Source organism: Cervus canadensis, chromosome 31 (assembly GCF_019320065.1).
Source record: "Cervus canadensis isolate Bull #8, Minnesota chromosome 31, ASM1932006v1, whole genome shotgun sequence".
Lineage (NCBI taxonomy): Eukaryota > Metazoa > Chordata > Mammalia > Artiodactyla > Cervidae > Cervus > Cervus canadensis.
In genome coordinates this window covers 41,694,856-41,720,018 of record NC_057416.1, presented here as the reverse complement: position 1 = coordinate 41,720,018, position 25,163 = coordinate 41,694,856, and the positions used below count along the sequence as shown (strand labels likewise).

Below are 25,163 nucleotides of genomic sequence, written 5' to 3'. Positions count from 1 at the left end.
GCAAGTCCTCTAATACTTGTCAGGACTTCCCTGGTGGCTCAGACGGTAAAGTGTCTCCCTACAATGTGGGAGACCCAGGTTCGATCCCTGGGTTGGGAAGATCCTCTAGAGAAGGAAATGGCAACCCACTGCAGTGTTCTTGCCTGGAGAATCCCATGGACGGAGGAGCCTGGTGGGCTACAGTCCATGGGGTTGCAAAGGGTGGGACACGACTGAGTGACTAAACTTTCTTTCTTTCAATAGCTGTCAATGAGTCTACATTCTGATTAGTCAGACGAATGGAACTCCTGTGTGATGTATCCTCGGGAAAGAAAGGAATACAGAACACTTCTCTGAGCAAATGCAAATATTTGAGTGGCGGTATGGTATGGTTCGCTATAAGAAAGCAGTGAGGATGAGAAAGGTGTCTTTTTGAATGCAGGCGTATTTAACCAGTTCGGTCTCTACTCAGTCTCACTCGCATTGCTGATGGAGAAATGAATGCCAAAGCATTTGTTGACTATTGGAATGTTACCTGCTAGGCGGAAACAAAGTGCACGATAAGCCCTGAATTCTTTCGGGCTCCTGGTTTTCCTCATTCCTAGGGGCTTCCTTGGTGGTCTAGTGGTTAAGAATCTGCCTTGCAATGTGGGAGACCTGGGTTCAATCCCTGGGTTGGGAAGATCCCCTGAAGAAGGGAAAGGCTCCCCATTCCGGTATCCTGGCCTGGAGAATTCCCTGGACTGGATAGTCCATGGGGTCGCAGAGTCGGACACGACAGAACGACTTTCACTTGCAATGCAAGGGATGCCGGTTCAATCCCTGGTCCAGGAAGATCCCACATGCCGCGGGGCCACAAGCTTGACTTCTTTCAGGCTCCCTTTGTTTCCCTCACTCCTGTACGAACACTCTCTTGCGCTGTGGAGTCGCTCAGTCGTGTCTTACTCTTTGCCACTCCACGGACTGCAGCCCGCCAGGCTCCTCTGTCCCTGGGGTTCTCCAGGCAGGAACACTGCAGTGGGTTGCCATGCCCTCCTCCAGGGGATCTTCCCGATCCGGGGATCGAACCCGCATCTCTTCCAACTTCTGCATTGGCAGGCGCGTTCTTTACCACTAGAGCCACCTGTATACAGAGAGTGACTGATCCAGTGCCATCCACGCTAGTGTACAAGAAGGTGGTTCCACAGGTCAACTGAGATTTGAAGGAAGTTTTCTCTCTAAACCATTCAAGTCATTTTTTTAGCTTTTTGATCTGATTTCTTCAGGAAAGTTGAAATATTCCATGGTGTGGAGACAAAGATATTAATCTAAAGTATTAATGGTAAGTGAAACTTGCTGCCCATAACCACCGTGTAATGGTTTTGTCCCTTGGAAACATATGTGAGCACATCCACAATAAACACAGAATAAACCTGGTTTTAAGCCTTTTCATTTTTATTCCTTTGTGTTATGATTTCCTGTCCTTTTAATTTCCAAGTAAGTATAAACATTCTCTTGGCTAAACAGCTCCTTGGCAACAAAATATGTAGCACCTTTCAAAAAAACCAAATTATATCTCTAATAATGGCAATGAATTATTGCAAGTGAAGAACGGAAACCCAAGAGGACCTGAAGACCGCAGTCCTCTGAGATGAGGTAGTGATATTAATGGCCAAAAGCCAATAGTGTTTGTTATGTGTATAGAACAACCACTCTTCAAAGTTCAGGACCAAGGAGAGGAGTGATTTGTCACTTGTAATCACCTGTTTTCTCAGAAGAGAAATACACTGCCTTCCCCACGACTGTTTCCATTTGCCTGGGTAATCTGGATGAGGCACAACAATGCTTTTTCCAGAAGCATTTGGCTCTTGCAATGCATTTATATTTGTTTGAAATGAGGTCGGAGACGCCTCGTCTATCACTCCCTTGCCCATGGGTATGTGGCGTGAGAGGGGGCATAAGACTAAAGTCAGAGCCCCCTTGGGATGTTCAGAGCACCACTGCTGACCAATCTGAATTATTGATCTGTATTCATGAAAAGAATTTCCCTCAGGGAAAGGATAGAACTTGATAGCAGCTTGAACCACAATAGATACGGATCTGGTGTTGATAAATACATGGCATGCGGGGAATCAATTCACAGAGAATCCAGAGTTAAGTTCTACGGTTAGGCTTCATCCTTTATTAGGTAGTGAGTAAAGACAATGGATGATTACAACTCCAACTTTAAAGACCATTTAAACAAAAATGGTTCCATAGTGAAGTGAGGCTGAAGGGATTTAGGTGTTTCTGAGGTTTCTCATATGGCTGATGGAGAAAATATGGCTGATTTATTTGTCTCCCAGCAAATCATGAAAGTTAGTCACGTCTCGTGATCCAGGGCTCCTCGATCGCACAGGCCCTGACCCCAGCGGGACCGGCTCCCCCACTTTGGTGAGACCAGGGGGGGGGGGGGGGACAGCGGGGGTCACTGCAGCAAGACTGTACCGATCACACTGCGTTCCCCAGCAGAAGGAGAGGCTCTAAGAGGCGTGAATGCTGCTGGGCAGGGATTCGGGCTGACAGAGTGAACAGTGAAAATATCTGACAAAGCAGAATCTAAAGGTCAAGACTGTCCAAAACTGGTCACACAAGATACGGACAGACCCAAAGAACAAAACGCATGAGCTAACTCTCTACCTGGCTGAACAGGGGGGTCTGAGGGTGGAACAAAGCAAATGCTCGCTAAGACCAGAAAGTAGAGGTACTGGCAAACGCATTATCACCAGACGCTCTCAAAAACAGACTCCAGTCCTAGTCAACACGTTCAGGCAGAAGCAATATGGTTCAAAATCCCTTTTACCAAAGGCTGATGGAGCATTGTCTCTTTTCTCCTTTCCCTTCTGTCCTTCCTTCCCTCCTTTCTTCCTATTTGCTTTTGGTCGGTTGTTTAACAAAAGATATATAAAGTCAACTGCTTTAAAGATGTGTTTACATGACAAATGTTTTCAGCTGGGTGGCAGAGAAGAACTCCAAAGACCATGTTTAATGTTGAGCACCAAGGACGCTACTGGTGTTTCTTAAATACAAAATGACAAATGATGAATACCCATCTCTCTAATGGTTTCACTTTGCATCTTCAGACCTCTCAAAAGTCTACTACATTTTAGATAAGAGCAATTCCAGGAAGGCCATACCCAGCCTTTCTGTATATTTTTAAATAGTTCTCTACAAAACCTTTTCAAAAATATTTTTTTTTTCTCTAAACCTAAATCTGGTAGAGTGGATTTGTACATGTTTCCATTGTTTGAAGTTTGAGTGTCATTATTCTTATTAATGCAACAGAGCGGCTGCATCAAACCCCACCATAGGTGACAGGTATATGTTAGCTTTCTATGGGAAAAAGCAAATAGCCTTTACCACAAATTAAAGGCACAGCTATTTTTATGCCATTTGTTACCAACTTAATGATAACATGTAACATGGGATGGATATATAATTATTTTATATAGATTTTCTTTTTATAACTTATACTCTTAATCTTTCTAACATATATACAATATACATATATTTATATATACCCCTGATAAATCTTGTTTTAAAGGTAAAACATCAACTCCTTTCAGCCTTATGGTGAATATTGAAGGCTGTTAGTATTTCACAACTCCACTAGAGAAATGATGGCCAAGTGCAACTTAACAGTATTTTTTAACTCTATACCCCTGGTCTGAAATGAATGCAAATTCATTTTTCTTTGATTTTTTTCCCTAATATTTAAATATATATATATATTACTTGTTTATATCATGTCAGTAGGAAATTAAAAAAAAAAAAAACCACCAACAACAGCTAATATCTACCATCATAGTCAAAGCAGAAAACTTTGCCTAAGAGACAGCCCTACTGGTATGATATAAAGGGGATATTGCAGAGGTGTAATATTCTTTGTTTTTAGTGGATATGCACTAACATGAAAAATCTGTAGTTTGCATTATCATGCTAGGTTAGGATTGTCCCTCATCCTCGAAACGGAATAGTTGTACTGGTTTCTTTCTGGACCCCCACGATGCACGGGTTTACCTGTTTTCGGATAGAAGCACTTGAAAAACACTTCCTGTTTCCGGCAGCAATGCCCTGGTGTGGGGGAAAGCACTCTGCAAGCAGCTCTTTTTATTAAAGTCTCTCCCTCCTCTGTTCTGAGTCAGCCCTGTTCTTTTGCTCTGGACTGAAAGTCCTCTCCACGGTGGGCAGGACGGGAGGGTGGGCTGGGGGCCTTCACCACGGCAGACGGTGCCGTTTCTCTTCTGACTGCTTACCGGCAGGAAGCAGTCGTTCATTGTACCTTTCGCAATTCTTGAGAACCTAGTGGCGTAGACTGAGACACAGCACTATTGTTTCACAAGACGTCTACTGCATCTACCTCAGTTGGGACGAATACCCAGGAATTGCTGTCAGAGCAAGAGGACCACGGGTACTACTATTCACAGTGTTGCTTTTGATTTTTGTGTGTTTTTTTTTTCCTTTTTTTGCATTATTTTAATCTACAGAGTAAATGATTATTTATATACACACTGGAACCAGTTAATGCCCTCAGACAATGTATAGTCGTCTCATAAAGCAGGAAAGACAATGCAGGGGGAACAGGTGCCCAAAAGGCGTGTCACAAAGGCTTCAGAGGTTCTAGGTACCACTACAAGTCAAGGCTGGAGATCACTTCTAAAACACTCAATGTTCAAGAGGAATGCTTTAATTTGGAGACAATACCACCCCTCCCGCCCGCCCCCAGACCGCCCTCTTTTTACTTCATCTTTTCTTTTTAATAATCTTTTCAGTTCACTATCAAAAGTCCTGGCTCTTCAGATATACTTTAAACTATAAATAAACGCTGCATAGTTCTCTTTTCGGCGTGCGGCTTGTGAGTTATTGCAGTCCGCCCGCGCGCTCAGTAGGGCGCGAAGAGCACCGGCGCGTGCGCGCTGCGCATGGGCCCCGGCGCCGGCCGCAGCAGCGCGGGGGGCAGCGCGGGCAGCAGCGCGGGGGGCGCGGCCCGCAGCCCGAACGGCGAGCTCACGGCCACGGCGGCCGCGGCGGCGGCCAGCGGCCCGGGCAGCAGGCGCGGCGCCAGCGGCTTGGACGGCTCCTTGGAGAAGACCAGCTTCACCTGCGGGGGAGGGAGAAAGAAGAGCAGGTGAGCAAAAGTCTGCCCTGAGCGTCCAGAAGAGGGGCTGGCTCCTAAAGCAGAGCGGGCGTCCCCCACCCGGGTCAAGTCACACCCAGGGAACTGCAGCAGAACCCTGGGAGACGGGGATGCACGCCCGGAGTCCTGGGACCAGCCTGATGGAAGAGAACGCGAAAAGGAAGAGATATATTCAGAGCATCTTATGGGAAGCCTGAACACGCTTCCTAGCCAACCCAGTGTATATATTATACATATAATATATACACACACAGAGAGCATCTTATGGAAAGCCTGAACAAACTTTTTAGCCAACCCAATATATATATATTATATATATATATATATATGCACTCACAGATAATCTTATGGAAAATCTGAATAAACTTTTTAGCTTATTATTTTAGCTTTACATTATATATATACATATATGTATATATATATATACACACACATACAAAACATCTTAAAGAAAACCTAATCAAATTTTTTAGCCAACCCAATATATATTATATATTATATGTATATATAATATATATACAGAACATCTATGGAAAGCCTGAACGTTTTAGCCAACCCAATATATATATATATAATATATATATACAATGCTGTTATTATATATTATATATATGTATAACTGAATATGTATAAATACTATATATGTATAACTGAATCACTTTTCTGTACAGCAGAAACTAACACAGCATTGTACATCAACTATATGTCAATAAAACAAATTTTAAAAGAATAATGGAAACTGTAGAACATCTTTCCTTTTGGAGGAACTGGAAGATCCCAGAAAATGGCTTGATCTAGGATGTTGAATGGATGTGCAGAAAAGTACTCTGCTATCTTATTTTTCATGATAAATATACCTCCTGAGGAAACTATTCATCTTGAGAAAAAATAAGGATTTTTTTTTTACTCCACTCTTTACACACATTTTAACTAGCAGAGAATGGACATTTTAAAATGTTTATTTTATTTTATTTATTTCTGGGTGGGCTGCCGGCATCTGGAATCTTAGTTCCCCCACCAGGAGTCAAACCCACCCCCTGTGGTCAAAGTGTGGAATCTCAACCACTGAACTGGCTAGCCAAGTCCCAGGGAATAGACATTTTTAAAGAGAAATTGATTAATGCTGTCAGCTACTCTGGCTATGCAGATGTGACAAGAGTAGCAATGAAGGTGTGAGTACCAATCAAGAGATGCAAAAACAATAAAATTCCACTTTCACTAAAGAAGGGAAAAAAATGATCTCCCCCAAAACTTTGCCATGTTTTGCCGCTCTCGGACACCTACGCTGCAATACCAGTTTATTCTCTGACTAGTACTGTTAGTAAGATGGCTGGTCTCATGAAGGGAATGTTCCCATTTATGGAAACAGTAACAGTGCTAGTTAAGCAGGAGGCTTTGGAAGCTAACATTAACACGATTTGACTTCTCTGTTTATTTAAGAACTATTCACTTGGTTGTTGAAAGTGGCATCTCCACCGGTCAGAAATAGCACTCAGGTTGTGGCTAGTACTGCTGAATCATCCACTCTGAGCAGAATTCACAGTCTCTCACAGCAGCTAAAATGCATTCTATGCAAAGGAGCAAAGGGACTTCATTTGCATAAAAATGGGTGATGCTACTAAATTAATTGGGTCAGCTCATTCTGAGGTCTCACAATAGATGATTGCAGTTTTCCTTTAACTGTGTTTTCACGTGTCGGCAGCACACAATAGCACTGATTATTAATAAGATCTATTTTGAAGAAAACAGATTTCAAAATGCATAATTCAGCACATACTGTAGAGCAATTGTTCTCCATCTTAATTTTTTATACACACAGTTATGGTTTATTATAGCTAAACAGTGCAGAACCCTGCATCTCTCAGATGGAAGCTATGGTCACTTCAACCAGAAAAAAAGCCTATGCTTATAAATAATTAGCTTAAGATGTCAGGAGGCTTACAGATTGCCCCTAAAATCCTATAAAAAGTGGGTAGATCCCCTAAAATCCTATAAAGAGTGGGTAGCCTTTCCCTTCTCCAGGGTCTTTTCCCAACCCAGGGATGGAACCCAGGTCTCACGCGTTGCAGGCGGATTCTTTACCAGCTGAGCCACAAGGGAAGCCCAAGAATACTGGAGTGGGTAGCCTATACCTTCTCCAGGGGATCTTCCCAGCCGAGGAATGGAACCAGGGTCTCCTGCATTGCAGGCAGATTCTTTACCAACTGAGCTATCAGGGAAGCCTACACTTATAAATAATTAGCTTAAATGCCAGGAGGTTTACAGTTTTCCCCTAAAATTCTATACAAATTCTAGGTCGGGACATCAGTACTAATATGCGTACTCGTGTGAAAAACAAGAGGGCATGTCTCAGGAAGCATTTCCCAGGCCTTAAATAGTGTCCTTAGGTGATTTTTCTTTTTTTAAACGAGCCATGCCTTTCAGACTGTTATTTAACAGCCAGAACTGTTGAGGGAAACAAGAGCAATGCTTTATCTCTTGGAGATCTTAAAAAGAAGCTGGAAGAATTTGTTCCTCACCAACCTTTCTTAACAGTACTCGCTAACCTCGGGTTCAGATTTCCCGTGATTACTTACCTGACGCAAGAGACTGTGGGTTTCCTTCCGTCCCCATGCTCTCTATAAACCTGAGCCCAGCTGAAAACATGTCTGACCTCAGCTAAGGCGACAGGAGCCCACCCAACTCAGGGAACCAGTGATTCTGCTGGCGGCACAGGGGCTGGACTTTCAAATCAACCGTCTTTACTTGGGCGTCTTCCGTTTATCTCCCTTAGTGTTAGTGGCTCAGTCGTGTCCGACTCTTTGCGGCCCCATGGACTGTAGCCCGCCAGGCTCCTCTGCCCATGGGATTCTCCAGGCCAAAATACTGGAGTGGGCTGCCATTTATCTCCTGTAGTAACTGACAAATGAAGTCCTCCGAGAAAGGCTGCACTCTACCTGGAAGCGAGGCAACACTCACCCCCAGCGGACGCGCTGCCTTCTGCAGCTTGTTGTAAGGACTGTACTTGGGCTTCGGGGGCTTCCCGGCGGCTCTGTCTTTGTGCCTTCTGCTGCTAATGTGCTATTGAAGGCAACGAGAAGGGACAGCGTTAGAGACCGTCCTCCACGCCCCTCACAGACGTTGCTTTAACCTGGGGAAGGGTATTCATTACTTAATGCAAGTTGCAGAAAGACAGAAATAAAAGAGCATGCCCTTTTGTCCTTGGTTGTGGATGCCTTGGGGAGAGAGAGTTTTATGCTGCCATTTTGGTCTATTTTTAACACATAGCAGGGTCTTCTTTTTCCCAGCTTCTCTCCTTATCAGAGCACAGATCTCAGTTTAGGGACATTTACAAAGGAAAGAAATGTCTGAAGGAATTTTATGTGCAAATAAACCAAGGTGGCCAGGCAGGCACGGATTTATTTCCATGCTAATATTTACCCTCACATTTGTACAGCCAAATGTCAACCCCCTAAATTCTAAAGATAAATAACGAGGGTGCATAAAAATCAGCGCAAGAAGGTGCGTGTGCATATAAAACACAATTCAGTATGAGGGCTGGTACTTCAGGGAGCCCGGGAGACGCGATCCCTCTGGAAGGCTGCTGGAGTAAAAGTGACTCGTCCGGTTAGCAGGCGGCCGCGGGATTCAGAACTGCAGCGCAGACCAGGAGGTAGGGCGGCCACATGCGGGAAGAGCACAGGGCAGAATTAGCGGCAGCATGTGCATGTCTCAACGAGGAAACACGGATGCCGCACTCTGACCCTTAACGAGAAGCAGCCCTTTGGAGTGGGAGCCCTGGTAAAGAGACCTGCTGTAGCCCCCTGGCCTCCCACGCTTCATCTGTAAGACCCGCACAGACTCACTCACTCCCGACAAGCTTGGAAGGATGTTAGAAGCCGTTCAGTATTCCTTTAAGCAGCTAACCCACGCACAGGTAAAGGGGGGTGAATCAGAAGCTGAGCGGATGGAGGGGTGGGAGGGGGCAGCGCAGGCGCGCGGCCCCGGGGGACCCCGCCCGTCCCCACGTCCGGAGGGGGTTCCGCCTACCTGTTTGAGCTGTGTCTCCGAGTTGACGTGCACATCGCAGATTTCACAGTGAAACGTCTTGTTCTGCAGGCCTGTGTTTCCCTTGTTAACCGGGCCCTTGCCTTTCACACCCACCCGAGGGAAGGCTTTGATCGTCCCGCTTCCGTTCCGAGCTTCTAGCATAGTTTTGTGCTTCGTACCTGCCAGAAATGTGAAAAAAGAAAGAAAAAAGCGGAGAGAAGGCTTCTAGTAATCGCCTCCAAGACACGATGCAGCAACACCGCGTGATGCGATGCTGAGTCTGCATGCACTGCTCCCGGGGATTCTGCTTCAGGCACGCTCATGACAGAAAATTGCAAACATGCGCTGTGACCGCCACGTGTAACATGACTGACCATGCATGGTTCCACGTCCCCTGTAACAAACAAGCGCCAGCTACAGGAGTAAACTCGGAAGTCCTGAGATGAAGTTAAATGGGTGTGACTTCCTTTCCTCTTGATGCTGGTAAGACATGAATGATACCTGATGAGGAAGGGTGATTTAGTTGCTACAGATATAGTTGGAGGTGAGCTGTAACAAATGCAATCAGCTTAAATAGGGTGTGTTTACAGAAGTGGCACTAATTAAATACCCACTTTCTGAACAGAATACAAACACGCTTTCCTGGCTGTGTAGTTTAGACTCAAAGAAGGAACCTAACAGTATAGAGATCTTAATGACTCTGGAAAAAAAAAAAAAAGGTCCTGTTGAACAGCAAAGTTCACATTGATTGGCTATTTAATTTCAAATGTTTAAAAAAAATAAAAACGACTATAAAAGGGGGATTCACTGGCTAGGTGGGTACACTCTGAAAAATGCTTCTTTTTTATTATACCAGCCACATCTTTGCCCATCCCACATAACTGATGTTACTCTACTCATCAACATTTTTTTTTAACACTAAAATTCAGGATGGCAGTGTTCTCTCAAAATTTTTCTTCACAATTTCCCTCTTGGAGTTGATAAATATTCTTTACTTTTCTTGTTTAGCCATGTGTTTTTGCTCTGAAATTTACTTGTGTCATCTTTTATATTCTTCCTGCCATTCTGTTTTTTTTTTTTTTTTAATTCTGTTTTAGAGGTTTTATCATCTTAATTGTGTTTATGAGATGGGTTTGATCCCTGGGTTGGGAAAATCCCCTAGAGAAGAGAAAGGCTACCCACTCCAGTATTCTAACCTGGAGAATTCCATGGACTATATAGTCCATGGGGTTGCCAAGAGTCGGACACAACTGAGCAACTTTCACTTTCACTTATCAGTTCTGGAAGCATAGGGAAAAAAAAGAGATTCTTAACTTCTTGTTCTTGAACCAGAGTCTCAGAACCATTCAACATCAATAAAGAAAGATGTCGAGGGCTTTCCAGCTTGGAGCCAGTCACCAATGTCTTCGATAAGGGGCAATGAATATATGGAACAGGTTTATACCCATGTTTCTCTCTTGCAAAATGATAACTTTACTGAGTCCAATATTTAAAAATGCATATTTTAACAACTTAGATCCCTCACTTTGAATCTCTATCCTTAGGCACAGCAATGAAGATATTCATATATCAACATATTAAGGAAAGAGAAAAGAGTCAACATCTTGGGAAAAAAACCAGAACAGCTGAAATATGGTGCCAGGGCACCTGTCCATGGTGGTGGGGGTGGTGAGGCTGTCCTGGGTCCGTTCTTACCCTGCCCCCTGTGGTCTAATGACCCAATTGGACCTACTTTGTAAGAAGATGCCATAAATGAGAGTAAGGCAAGCAACGTTCTGGGGAGCAATGCACACGTGTACACACACGTAATGAATGAAAGAACACGCCTATGTATGCACACACACACACACGCATTACTCTGCGTGTGTGATCCTTATACAGACCAGAAGCTTTTATGTCACTATGTGAGCAGATGATTATCCAACATTCTCTATCCAAACAGATGATTTTATTACAAAAAAAATTTTTTCCATGCAGCTTATTCAGTCAAACTGATGAAGCATTCCCAGGGCCCATGTGGCTTAGGAATGTCTAAGCAGCAGAGAGTAAGAGAAAATTCTCATCCTGGGCACTTCCCTGGTTCAGTTCAGTTCAGTTCAGTTGCTCAGTCGTGTCCGACTCTTTGTAACCCCATGGACTGCAGCATGCCAGGCTTACCTGTCCATCACCAACTGCTGGAGCTTGCCTCAAACACATGTCCATCAAGTTGGTGACGCCATCCAACCATCTCATCCTCTGTCATCCCCTTCTCCTCCCGCCTTCAATCTTTCCCAGCATCAGGGTCTTTTCCAGAGTTAGTTCTTCACATCAGGTGGCCAAAGTATTGGAGTTTCAGCTTCAGCATCAGTCCTTCCAATGAACACCCAGGACTGATTTCCTTTAGGATGGACTGATTGGATCCCCTTGCAGTCCAAGGGACTCTCAAGAGTCTTCTCCAACACCACAGTTCAAAAGCATCTGGTGGTCTAGTGATTAAGAATCCACCTTCCAATGCAGGGGATGGGGGTTTGATCCCTGGTTGGGGAACTGCACAGAACAACTAGGCCTGCATGCCACAACCAGAGAGTCCGTGGCCACAATGAAAGATCCCTCATGATGCAGTGAGGACCCTGTGCGCTGCAACCAAGACCCGGCACAGCCAAATCAGTAAATATTGAAACAATCCTCATCCTGACTTTCCTGAAGGCCCCTCAACTCACTGTGGTTAATATCGCCTATGGTTTGAGCTGGTGTTTGATAGTTGCAACCAAAATGAATCAAAAAGCTGTTTCTACCTGTGTGAAGATAGAAGTACTTTGTCTTGCTTGGGAGGATGATGAGAAAGTCTGGCTTGGGCAGTCTGACTCAAGATTGAGTGTCAGGTGGATTAGGAAGAGGAGAAGGAAATCAAGATTTGGCCCCAGTAGTAGGGGCTGAGCAATGGTAGGTAAAGATCTTAGCAACAGTAGGTAAAGATTCAGAAAACAACATGTTCTCCTCAATATCTTCAGACCCACCTATGTCTGACCCTAGAAGAAGAGATGTGAACAGAAGGTATGTGAACACTGGAGAAATACCAACCTCTCAGAAAAATCACTTCATCATGAGCATTGCTATTTCAGTGTAGTCCCTCCCCAGAAGCTACTAAAGATAGGAAATTAAGTATATGCACTCCTGCATGCCTTGCCCAGCACGTGCACGCACACACATACACACACACACACACACACACACACCCCAAACACATGTTTAAAATCATGCTAAGATTGGGCGAAAAACTCCAGCTAATAGCTTTGACTCTGGGGTTACCATTCATCATCAAACACAGTGGAACTTTTGTACAGTGCAACCTCCTGCGCTAGTAGCAGATTGTCAGTCATAATTAAATTGCTATTAGTTTCAAAAGAGCTGAAAGCTTCAGTAGCCTGTCAGGGTAGCTATATTTGCTCCAAGTACAGCTACAATTAAGAAAACACGTACTCTTAATTCTCAAGCATTTACCTTTTTGAGAGCTCAAATGTGCATGGATAATCTAAAAACAGTGATTATTGGGAGGATTTGTGCTTATTTTATTTTTTCAGCATTGTACCTATTGTGCTAAATTACCTACCTGCTCCTAGCTGCACTATGCGATCGGAGATAATATTATGCCCGTTTGAGAGATAAACTGGGACTAAGAAAGGTTAAGTTACTTGCCTGGTTCACAAAGCAAACACTGCTTGAAGTTACTGACAGGTAGAAGGTGGATTTCTAACTAAGTTCCTAGAACTATGGGGATTTAGCTAGAAATCCACTAAGGATGTCTGAGCTAGCTGAATTCCAGTTCCACAGGGATCTCTCACACCACCTTTAACTTCTCTATGTTGTTAATGCTGTCTTTTTTCTAAAATCGGATTTTAATTTGAGTCTTTCAGATCCCCCTTCTCACTCTTCCCCTGTAAGACACCTTTCTGCTCAGCAGAGGATCCGGAACGAGGGTGCTACATGAACGGCAGTGGTTTTGTGCCGGCTGATTTGGTCACCTCTGGTTTCATCCATGTGTAAATATCTCACCAGGCTGGTGTCTTTCCTTGAGACTGCACAGCAGGGCCTCGCAAAGCTGCCTCTGTACTTTGAGTGGGCTGTTTCCTTCCCACCACTTCTAAAAGGCTGGCGCTGACAATGACCTTCATTTAAAACTTCCATGTTTGCTGCAATGCAAAACCGTCTCCAACCAGAGTTTAGAGCGAGCAAGTCACAATGCTCCTAGAAATACTAATTTTGTTTGTTTGTTTTTTACTGGTTTACTTTTGATTGCCTTGGATCAAGGTATTTTATCTGCAAAAATCAAAGTAATACGTGGTGTGGAGTGAATGGAGGCTAGCTTTCCCTTTAATCCCCCATCGTCTTTACAGATTCCACTTTTTGGATGGCTCTTTCTTTACTTGGATGTCATGCATTCATTTATGGCTGTGCTGGGTCTTACTTGCTGTGCGTGGGGCTTTCTCTAGTTGCAGCGACTGGGGGCCACTCTCTAATCACGTGGTCCGCAGGCTCCTCGTCGTGGTAGCCTCTCTTACCAGGGGTCCAGGCTCTCAAGCACAGGCCGGGAGTTGTGAAGCGTGGGCCTAGTTGCACCTCAGCATGTGGGATCTTATTTCGTGGACCAGGGATTGAACCCATGTCCCGTGCATTGGAAGACAGATTCTTAATCACTGGACCACCAGGGAAGCCCCTAGATGGCACTTAAGTTATGTACTGGTGTAAAGAAAAGGGAGGTGAGCAAGAAAACTGGCAAATAGCTGTCTAAAATTAAATCAAATCAATCATCCATTAGGTCATCAGGGAAACTGGGGAAATTTCTTTAAAATGGAAAAATATATATATAATTCCTCCAAGGAGAGGCATTCAGTTCAGTTCAATCACTCAGTCATGTCCAACTCTTTGTGACCCCATGGACTGCAGCACGCCAGGCCTTCCTGTCCATCACCAGCTCCCGGATTTCACCCAAACTCATGTCCATTGAGTCAGTGATGCCATCCAACCATCTCATCCTCTGTCGTCCCCTTCTCCTCCTGCCCTCAATCTTTCCGAACATCAGGGTCTTTTCCAAGGAATCAGCTCTTTGCATCAGGTGGCCAAAGTATTGGAGTTTCAGCTTCAGCATCAATCCTTCTAATGAATATTCAGGACTGATCTCCTTTAGGATGGACTGGTTGGATCTCCTTGCAGTCCAAGGGACTCTCAGGAGTCTTCTCCAACACCACAGTTCAAAAGCATCAATTCTTCGGCACTCAGCTTTCCTTATAGCCCAACTCTCACAACCATACATGACTCCTGGAAAAACCATAGCTTTGACCTGTTAAAGTCAGCCACTGTTTCCACTGTTTCCCCATCTATTTGCCATGAAGTGATGGGACCGGATGCCATGATCTTAGTTTTCTGAATGTTGAGCTTTAAGCCAACATTTTCACTCTTCTCTTTCACTTTCATCAAGAGGCTCTTTAGTTCTTCTTCACTTTCTGAAGTGGGTGGTGTCATCTGCATATCTGAGGTTATTGATATTTCCCCCAGCAATCGTGATTCCAGCTTGTGCTTCTTCCAGGCCAGCATTTCTCATTATGTACTCTGCATATAAGTTAAATAAGCAGGGTGACAATATGCAGCCTTGACGCACTCCTTTTCCTATTTGGAACCAGTCTATTGTTCCGTATCCAGTTCTAACTGTTGCTTCATGACCTACATACAGGTTTCTCAAGAGGCAGGTCAGGTGGTCTGGTATTCCCATCTCTTTCAGAATTTTCCACAGTTTATTGTGATCGGTATAGTCAATAAAGCAGAAATAGATGTTTTTCTGGAACTCTCTTGCTTTTCCGATGATCCAGCAGATCAGTTGGTAATTTGATCTCTGGTTCCTCTGCCTTTTCTAAATCCAGCTTGAACATCTGGAAGTTCACAGTTCACATATTGCTGAAGCCTGGCTTGCAGAATTTTGAGCATTACTTTACTAGCGTGTAAGATGAGTGCAATTGTGCAGTAGTTTGAGCATTCTTTGGCATTGCCTTTCTTTGGGATTAGAATGAAAACTGACCTTTTCCACTCCTGTGGCCACTGCTGAGGTTTCCATATTTGGTGACATATTGAGTGCATCACTTTCACAGCATCATGTTTCAGGATTTGAAATAACTGAAGTGGAATTCCATCACCTCCTCTAGCTTTGTTAGTAGTGATTCTTCCTAATGCCCACTTGACTTCACATTCCAGGATGCCTGGCTCTAGTAGAGTGATCACACCATCATGATTATCTGGGTCATGAAGATCTTTTTTGTACAGTTCTTCTGTGTATTCTTGCCACCTCTTCTTAATATCTTCTGCTTCTATTAGGTCCATACCATTTCTGTCCTTTATTGAGCCCATTTTTGCATGAAATATTCCCTTGGTATAATTATCTTGAAGAGATCTCTTGTCTTTCTCATTCTATTGCTTTCCTCTATTTCTTTGCATTGATCACTGAGGAAGGTTTTCTTGTCTCTCCTTACTATTCTTTGGAACTCTGTATTCAAATGGGTATATCTTTCCTTTTCTCCTTTGCTTTTCACTTCTCTTCTCAGCTATTTGTAAGGCCTCTTCAGACAGCCATTTTGCCTTTTTGCATTTCTTTTTCTTGGGGATGGTCTTGATCCCTGTCTCCTGTGTAACTGGCACCAAAAACCTCCATGTTCTCTCTCTGTTTTTATTCCTCTAAATGGCTAGTTGGAAGTACTGATGCTGAAGCTGACGCTCCAATACTTTGGCCACCCGATGTGAAGAGCCAACTCATTAGAAAAGACCTTGATGCTGGGAAAGATTGAGGCAGGAAGAGAAGGGAATGACAGAAGATGAGATGGTTGGATGGCATCACCGACTCGATGCACATGAGTTTGAGTAAGCTCTGGGAGTTGGTGATGGACAGGAAAGCCTGGCGTGCTGCAGTCCATGGGGTCACAAAGAGTCGGACACGACTGAGTGACTGAACTGAACTGAACATTCTGTTTGTCTTGAGCATGAAACCATTCTTAAAAGAAATGGTACATAAAAGTACATGGTAAGAAAATGCATCTTGACATAACTCTGAAATCACTCATTCTAGTTGTTCATCAATGAGAAGTCACTAAACCTGAAATAACTAAACTCTGAATGGTGACAGCTACATAAAATTCTTTGGTTAGATAATATATTCCAAATCACCCATATTTCAATTTCCAAAGTACATTATTTAAGAATTATAGGAATCTAAAAAATTCCAGCAGAACTATTCATATCCCTAAAGGATGATGCCATCAAGGTTTTGCCTTCATTATGTCAGCAAATGTGGAAGACCCAGCAGTGGCCACAGGACTGGAAAAGGTCAATCCTCATCCCAATTCCCAAGAAGGGTGGTGCTAAAGAATGTGCTAAGCATCAGACAACTGCACTCATCTCCCACGCTAGGAAGGTCATACTTATAATCTTGCATGCTATGCTTCAGCATTATGAAAACCAAGAACTTCCAGATATCCAAGCTAGATTTAGAAAAGGATGAGGAACCAGAGAACCAATTGTCAACATCTGCTGGATGATAGAAAAAGCAAGGGTACTTTAGAAAAACATGTATCTCTCTTTCATTGATTATGCTAAAGCCTTTGACTGTGTGGATCATGACAAACTGTGGAAAGCTTTTAGAGAAATGGGAATACCAGACCATCTTACCTGTCTCCTGAGAAACCTGTATGCGGGTCAAGAAGCAACAGTTAGAACCCAGTATGAAACAACTGATTGGTTCAAGATCAAGAAAGGAGTACGGCAGGGCTGGCAGGGCTGTCTGCTGCCACCCTGTCTGTTTAATCTATACGCTGAGCACATTGTGAGAAATGCCGGGCTGGATGAGTGACAAGTCGGAATCAAGATAGACAGGAGAAACGTGGACAGCCTGAGATATGTGGATGATACCACTCTAATGACAGAAAATGAAGAGGAACTCAAGAGCCTCTTGATGAGGGTGAAGGAGGAGAGTGAAAGAGCTGGCTTAAGACTAAATGAAAAATCTAAGATCACAGCATCGGCCCCATCACTTCATGGCAAATAGAAGGGGTAGAGGTGGAAGCAGTGACAGAGCTCCTCTCCTTGGGCTCAGAATCACTGCAGACGGTAACGGCAGCCATGGAATCAGAAGATGATTGCTTCTTAGCAGGAAAGCTATGACAAACCTAGAAGTGTGTTGAAAAGCAGACATTATTCTACCAACAAAGGTCCACATAGTCAAGGCTGTGGTCTTCCCAGTGGTCACATACAGTTGTGAGAGCTGGACTGTAAAGAAGGCAGAGCACCGAAGAACTGATGCCTTTGAACTGTGGTGCTGGAGAAGACTCCTGAGAGTCTCTTGAACTGAAAGGAGATCAAACCAGTCAATCTTAAGGGAGATCCACGTTGAATATTCACTGGAAGGACTGATGCTGAAGCTGAAGCCCCAGTATTTTGGTCGTCTGATGCAAACAGACGACTCATTGGAAAAGTCCCTGATGCTGGAAAAGATTGAGGGCAGAAGGAGAAGAGGGCGTCAGAGGATGAGATGGCTGGACAGCATCACCAACGCAATGAACATGAACTTGGGCAAACTCCGGGAGATGGTGAGGGACAGGGAGGCCTGGTGTGCTACAGTCCATGGGGTTGCAGAGAGCTGGACACAACGAGGTGACTGAGCAACAACAAAAGAGCAGACGTGTGTTCACGTGTAATGGATTCACTTTGCTGGACACTGGAAACAGACACAGCGTTGTACACCTACTATCGGTCAAAAAAATATTTTAAAAAAATCGTAGCTCCAGTCCACTCTCTGATAGAAACTTCTGGGGTGATGGAAATGGTCTTGATCTGTACCCACCAATATGGTGGCCTTTAGTCAGAGACACTCTTCAGCACTTGATATGAGGCTCCTGCAACTAAACTGGCCATTGATTTCCATTTAAATCACCACCTGAGGCTAGTGTTTACCACATTAGATAGTACAGCTCTTGTACTCAAGCATGTCCTGCGTGAACACGTGTCACGCAGAGGCTGTGTGGCTGAGCTGTCTTTTTTTAATCATTTGAAAGAAAGTTTAAAGAAGGCAGGACAGCAGACTTGTGATAGAAGAGTCTCTATGTTTTTTCCATCCAACTGAAGTCTTATCGTCATCCCAGAAGATGTTGAAGAGAAGTGATAGATATCTCTGGGCCTTAATAATAACAGGGCTGTGAACTTGGACTACTGCTGACTGGCTTAAATGAGTTTTTCACTTGAAACATGAAATGACAAATCTCTAGAGGAAACGAGTCTTTACACAGTCCCTTCCTGAACAGAGGCACGCACTGGACCTGGGCTTCTTGAAGGCAACTCCTGGGTCTTGTTCAAATTTTCATTCTCAGGGCCCAATGCATGGTGGTCAATCAGTGAAGATTAGCAAAGTATTGGATATTAATAAAGATCAACAAACACAAATTCATAAAGAGTTATGAGCTCAGGTTCTAAGATGGTATAAGTCACAGTTTGTCTCCATTAGGAGGTTTCAATTTACTGAACTGTTGCAGGAGGTACATTTTTTTATCTTAAGGTATTATTTTGGCATGCCCGCAAACTCAAGAAATTTTAGTCAATCTTCTCTTTCTCCCTCTTAACATTGTTTTCATGTTTAAGCAAAAATTTAGAAATCTCTAACCATTTTAAAATCCAGCCAAGTCCATCTTTCAATAATGTTACATTTCTCTATATTAAAACTTAGTGAAAGAGAATAAGCTCTGTGTAGGTACAGAAAAGCTGGAATGTGCTTAGTGAAAATGATCAAGTGTTACCATTTTAAGTTATCGCCAGAAAAATCTGCCAAATTAGTAATGAGGCTGCTTATAAAATTTCAAAGGATTTTTTTTTCCAATTATATACAGGAACTCATTAAAATTGGCTAAGCAAAGCATTAACTTAGCAGGATGTTTGGGGGGAATTTCTGTAAAGAAAGAGACAAAACATATCTTTTGATAGTATCTGTGTCCATAACATAAAAATAAAAGGAGACTTCAAGGTCTCTTAGAAAGAGTATGTCCTCTTAAGGTGTTGCAAGCATTCTTAGAAAGTTTTGTGAATCATGCTAGCAAGTTCAGGAGAATGGCTTTTCCTCCCAAATTAAAAAAAAAAAAACAAAAAAAAAACCACACAAAAAAACACAGAAATCCTATATTCCAGGGCTATTCCAAAAAATTAACTAACTTTGAATGGTTATATTGTAATGACAAATAAAAAGAGCAAGCACGTGAAATAACACAGTGACCCAGCTGGGGCTCCCAGGCGACTCAGTTGTAAAGAGCCGCCTGCCGTGCCTAAGACACAAGAGACGCGGCTTCCACCCCTGGGACGGGCACAGCTCCTGGAACAGGAAGTGACACCCACCCCCCGTTCTTGCCTGGAAACTTCCATGGAAAGAGGAGCCTGGAGGGCTACAGTCCACGGGGCCACAGAGAGTCAGACACGACTGAGCAACTGAGCAGACAGCAGTTGCTGTGATTCTGCTATAATCACACCAGAGTATTTCATCCTCACAAGGTGCATATGGCCTCTTAACTCCATGAGACAGAGAGAGAGAGAGAGAGACAATGAACAGAGAGAGAAGGAGAGAGAAAGGGGCCCAAAGACAAGTGCCTTGCCCAGGTTCACACAGAAAAGTTCTCTGCAGATTTGAGGTAAAAATTAAATCTGATCTCTTCTAGTTCACTCTAGTCTATTCCATTAAGCTGGAACAAAGGCAGTGTTTGATGAAAATTGTTTTCCCAATATTTATGATTAAGAATGCATTTTCAAGTCAAAATGTGGAAACAGCCTAAATGTCCATCAACAGATGAGTGGATAAAGGTGACGTGGTACATGTATATAACGGAGTACTACTCAGCCATAAAAGAGAATGGAATAACACCATTTGCAGCAACATAGATGGCCCTAGAAATTAATTACAATACTAAGTGATGTAAGTCAGACAGATAAAGAAATATATGATATCATTTATGCGTGGAATCTTAAAAAATAACACAGATGAACTTATTTACAAAACAAACAGATTCACAGACTTCAAAAAGAAATTTACAATTACCAAAGGGGAAACAAGGAGTGGGGAGGGACAAATTAGGAGGTTGTGATTAAAGCAGATAAACAACAAAGACCTACTTTATAGCACAAGGAACTCTACTCAATATTCTGTGTGTGTGTGTGTTAGTTACTCAGTCGTGTCTGACTCTTTGTGACCCCATAGACGTCAGCCCACCAGGCTCCCCCGTCCCTGGGATTCTCCAGGCAAGAACACTGGAGCGGGTTGCCATTTCCTTCTCCAATGCATGAGAGTGAAAAGTGAAAGTGAAGTCGCTCAGTTGTGTCGGACTCTTCGTGACCCCATGGACTGCAGCCCACCAGGTTCCTCCGTCCATGGGATTTTCCAGGCAAGAGTACTGGAGTGGGGTGCCATTGCCTTCTCTGGCTCATGTCTATGACGTATTTCCAAAGGAATAAACAAGAAAACACTTAGAATTACAATGTAAATGCAAAAGACACATATCCCCATTCTGCAGCTGGGTTGCTTCTGATGCCAACTGATATTCAAACCTGGTTCCCTGAAAAACACAGCCAAGTCTTTTTCAGTGTTTTCCTGTTAATAAAATCTGGATCTAAGAAGAAACTGGAGAAGTCTTTTAAAGATCTGTTGATGGGGTAGAAGTGAGTGGAGGAAGCAGTGATGGGTATGATTGTGGTCTGCTCTGAGTGCAGCTTGCAAGGTGGTCCTTAAAGAGAACTAGAAACCAGGGATTGGGTGGACTGCTATCCAAAGGGGTCCTGCTTTCCAGTAGCATCATGGACTGACAACGCTAAATGCTGTCAGTGTGAGGACTCCTCTCTGAAAACTATTTTATTGGTGTATATTCTAAACAATGGGTGTAGTTACTGATGAGATCTAATATTTATTAAATTAGCAAACCATCTGCTCCATCTGTCAAACTCTCTATTATGCAGCCATCCCCAGAAACACAGAATGCTACTACAAGCTTTAAGTTTCACTAGTCATTTCAGAGTAGTTCAAAATCCTCTGAGCGCACAAAGGCTGCATTTCATGCGCCTGGAGAATGACCTTTTTTTAAATGTAAACAACAGATCGTAAATGGACAAGGAGAGCAATGCGATCGTAAAGATGGACGGACCGAGAATCTGTCACAGAGTGAAGTCAGAACGAGGAAAAAGCAAACAGTATATTGACGCATATATGCGGCGTCTGGAAAGGTGATGGTGACGAGCCAGTCTGCAGGGAAGGAGTAGAGGTGCAGACGGAGAGCGGACGTGCGCATGGGAAGGCGGGAGGAGGGGTGAACGGGGGACCGGGGCTCACACGCACACTAGCGTGTCACGCAGCCCGTGGGAGGCCGTGGCACCGCAGAGGAGCGCAGCTCAGAGCTCCGCGACGCCCTGCAGGGGTGGGGCCTGGCGGGCATGGGGGAGGCGCCAGAGCGCGGGGACACGTGTATGCAGGCGGCTGATGCGCCTTGCCGTGCCGCAGAAAGGGACCCGGTAAAGCCACTGTGCCCCGGGCCTGAGGAAGCTCGGCTCCGCTATTCTGCACGGCCCCTGGCAGGCCTGGCCTGTGAGGGATGGGGCCGGCCGGTCTGTGGGTGCAGGTGAGCTCCGCTGGCCCTCGTCAGCGGCCTGTCCGGGCCTTCGCGTCCCCGTCTCCTTCTCCCACCCCGATAACCCCCTAAAGCCCACGGGCCCTCAAACCCCTGTCTCCACACCTGCTTCCAAAAGTCCCCAAACGGGAACCCAGCTCAACGATCTTATGGTGAGTCCGCCGAGGACCACTCCCACCCTGGGCAGGACAGGGGCGTATGTCGGACCTCGCCCTCTACAGTCCCCCGCGGGTTTCCGCTCGGTGTAACCCACGGGAAGATGTCTGATGCGGAGAGAAAAACACCTTAGAGGGAAGAGGAGGGTGTGGTGCGGTGTACCCCCCGGCCCCAGGCTGAAACCTCGGGGGAGACATGCCTAGAAAGGGGCTCAGGTCAGGGTGACAACCCATCACCTCCTAAGCCTCCAGGTGAGATGGGTTAGGCTACTTCTCAGCTCTGCCTGCAAAACACTTCGCAACATTTTTGCTTTTTTTTTTTTTCCCCAAACACTATAGCTTCCCAGGCCCTGGCTATATAATAAATCAAAATCCCTGGATGTAAGAAATGTAGGAAATATATTTAGGATATATATGCAGGATATATGGACCTTCCAAGTGGTTAAGTGGTAAAGAATCACATGTTCAGTCTCTGAATTAGGAAGATCCCCTGGAGGAGGGCATGGCAACCCACTCCAGTATTCTTGCTTAGAGAACTGCATGGACAGAGCAGCCTGGCGAGCTCCAGTCCTCAGGGTTGCAAAGAGTCAAGACATGACTGGCTGACTAAAAAGCAGCAGCAGCAGTAGGGTATATATATAATAAATCAGAATCCCTGGATGTATATATATTAATACATATGGAAATATATTTAAATAAGCATAAATGCATATATATTTAAATATACTTAAATGAATATAAATTTATTTATATATAAATATATGGATGTACTTTTATATCCATACAAAATATATGAATATATATTTATACATATAAAATATATACATATTTAAGGCTCCAAATGCAATTCTGACACACAAACCATAGATGACCATAGAACTGGAATATGGAAAATGCTGACCTGATGTGATAAAAACAAATAAGTCATTCTTCTTTGCTCTTAATCAGATAGCTCTGATCAGAATTTCGGAAAGACTTCCAAATTCTTAATAAATTAACTGCGGCCTCCAAGGGTATGGTTTATCTGTCAAAATGGGCCTCCCCTCAAAATGAATGTTTCTCTGTCATGATGGGGAATGACCAGGAATGCTTGAGCACTGAATGGACATCCAATGCTGTCCACTCTCTCCCATGACCATGCACCCAGGAAGCATGTCTTCGCAGGAGGAAGGGGGGAATCTGAAGGTCTGGATTCCGACTTGGGGCCCGATGCTCTTCTCTGCGTCCCAGTCCCTGCCCTCCTGAACTCTCCCTGACTATGACTCAGGTTGCCTGCAGGGGGGGCGTGTGTGTGCGGAAGGAATTGTCCCCCACCTGCAGTTACACCCTTAGAGGCTTGAAGTCAATACTGGAATGTCACTTGGGCAGCAGTGATTGGTCAGTGACTCCATCCGTGCACAGCTGCACTATTAACTCAGGGTATGATTCACAAATGATTCTTTTCCTGTCGTAACGGCTGACAGAGACCTGGCAATGAACCCAGTCTTTCAGAGAAAAGCTGATCTTGGGCCAAAGGGCTGGCTAAAATCTCAGGCAGGACATAAATAAATAAATAAAGAAAAAATAAATAAAATCTTTATATAAGTCAAAATAAATATATTCTCTCTCTCCATATATATTAGATAGATAGATAGATATCTAGTTAGATAGGCTTATATATAGATATATAACATCTTTAAACATATATATAGATAGATAGATATAGAGAAAGTAAGTAGATGGAATCAAAAAAAGAGCAAGTAGATGGAATCAAAATATATCCAGAGAACATTCCATACTGGCTTATCAGTATTTTCAGTTCTGCTATATTAAAGTTTACTGTTTAAGATAGAGAGATCTGGGTTTGAATAATGGCTTGTCACCTAACCAATCATGTGTCTTCTCTGAACCTCAATCAAAGCAGGGGAATAGTATCTTTAGGTTGTCAGAAAGAATAAGTAAAATCTTTCATGTAGATATCTTACCTCAAGATAAGTTAAGATGTCTTATCTTACTTCTGTCTATAGGAAGCATTTTCTTAAGTTTAATCATCCAGTTCAAATAAATTTAGCCCAAACAACATTATTTACCATGAAAACCGTAATGAGGAGGTTTGAACCAAAATGCAACCCAATTTCGCAACTCTATTATTGGTGCAACTTTAGAAAATTTCATTTAGAAGCAAACGCATGGAAATAACACAGCAATCTAGAAATCATATAAACACAAAGCTGATGCTTTAGAATTATATTTTACTGTCTCTCCTCGTGTTTATAAAACACACACGCACATCCACACACACACACACAGAGCACGGTGTGTGAGCCCTGGAAACCCTTCGCTGCCTTCATGCCAGTGACACTTTGCTTGTCATTTTTACTTTTTAATGGTTAATGAGTTCCATGTAATAATTGCCAGTTTTCTGCCACCCCTCTGTCCCCTGCTGCAAAAGACCTCATCTATTCAGAGGAGCATAATTGCAGAGCTGCTGAGACAGAGAAGGAACGGCTGCATCTCACCACTGTTGTGGGCCTCCAGCTGGGAGGCGGAGTTGACAGCGACCTTGCAGAGGGAGCAGTAGAGCAGCCTCTTGGCCTTTTCCTCCTCGGTCTCCGCGGAGGGACAGGAGCTGTTGCCGCTGCCCGGGGTGGGGCTCTTCTCCGCTTTAGAGGTGATCTCAGCTGTCATAACACTGCTCTTGCGAATCTCCACAGTCGTCGTCGTTGATATTGCTGGTGTCCCTGTGGTATTATCTGCAGTCAGAATACACAGGAGGAAGGCAAAGACAGTGGCATTATCTTTCCCTATTTGAAAATGCATCCCTGATACTGCATTCTGGTAATAATGAGAAGAGCTACTAGCCCTGACCCCCTGTCAACCACGTGGCAATCATCTCCTGAGGAAATAACACAGATGCACACTTACAGTTGTGTCTATTGATAGAACACATTTGGACAATTCTTGAAAATACATACAAATAGGCTTTAACGTGCTTCCTTGAGGTAAATAAACATGCTCAAATTTCTCCTGTTAACATGTGGCCTTACTAAAATATTCTTTATAGTGCACTGTGCTTTGTATATGTCTGCTAGGATGGCTTTAAAAAATACAATGGAGAGTAAATGCTTCTAAGGTGTTTTCATTTCTCTTTACTACTTGTCTTTCTGTTTTCCTCTACATCTCTGTCTTTAATTTAAAACCAAA

At 43.8% G+C, this 25,163-nt stretch overlaps 1 protein-coding gene across 3 annotated transcripts in view; it reads right to left on the bottom strand.

Annotated features, from left to right (window-relative positions):
- Positions 1-2,112: 2,112 nt before the first annotated feature.
- Positions 2,113-25,163, bottom strand: part of ZNF385D (zinc finger protein 385D) — a 921,658-nt gene continuing 898,607 nt past the window's right edge. For all 3 annotated transcript variants that reach the window (XM_043454129.1, XM_043454131.1, XM_043454130.1), the window contains 4 exons: positions 24,479-24,712; positions 9,164-9,342; positions 8,093-8,194; positions 2,113-5,098 (listed from right to left, as the gene is read on the bottom strand). In XM_043454129.1, coding sequence (XP_043310064.1) covers positions 4,880-5,098; positions 8,093-8,194; positions 9,164-9,342; positions 24,479-24,712 — 734 coding nt within the window. In that variant the 3' untranslated portion in view covers positions 2,113-4,879. The remainder of the gene's footprint in view (positions 5,099-8,092; positions 8,195-9,163; positions 9,343-24,478; positions 24,713-25,163) is intronic.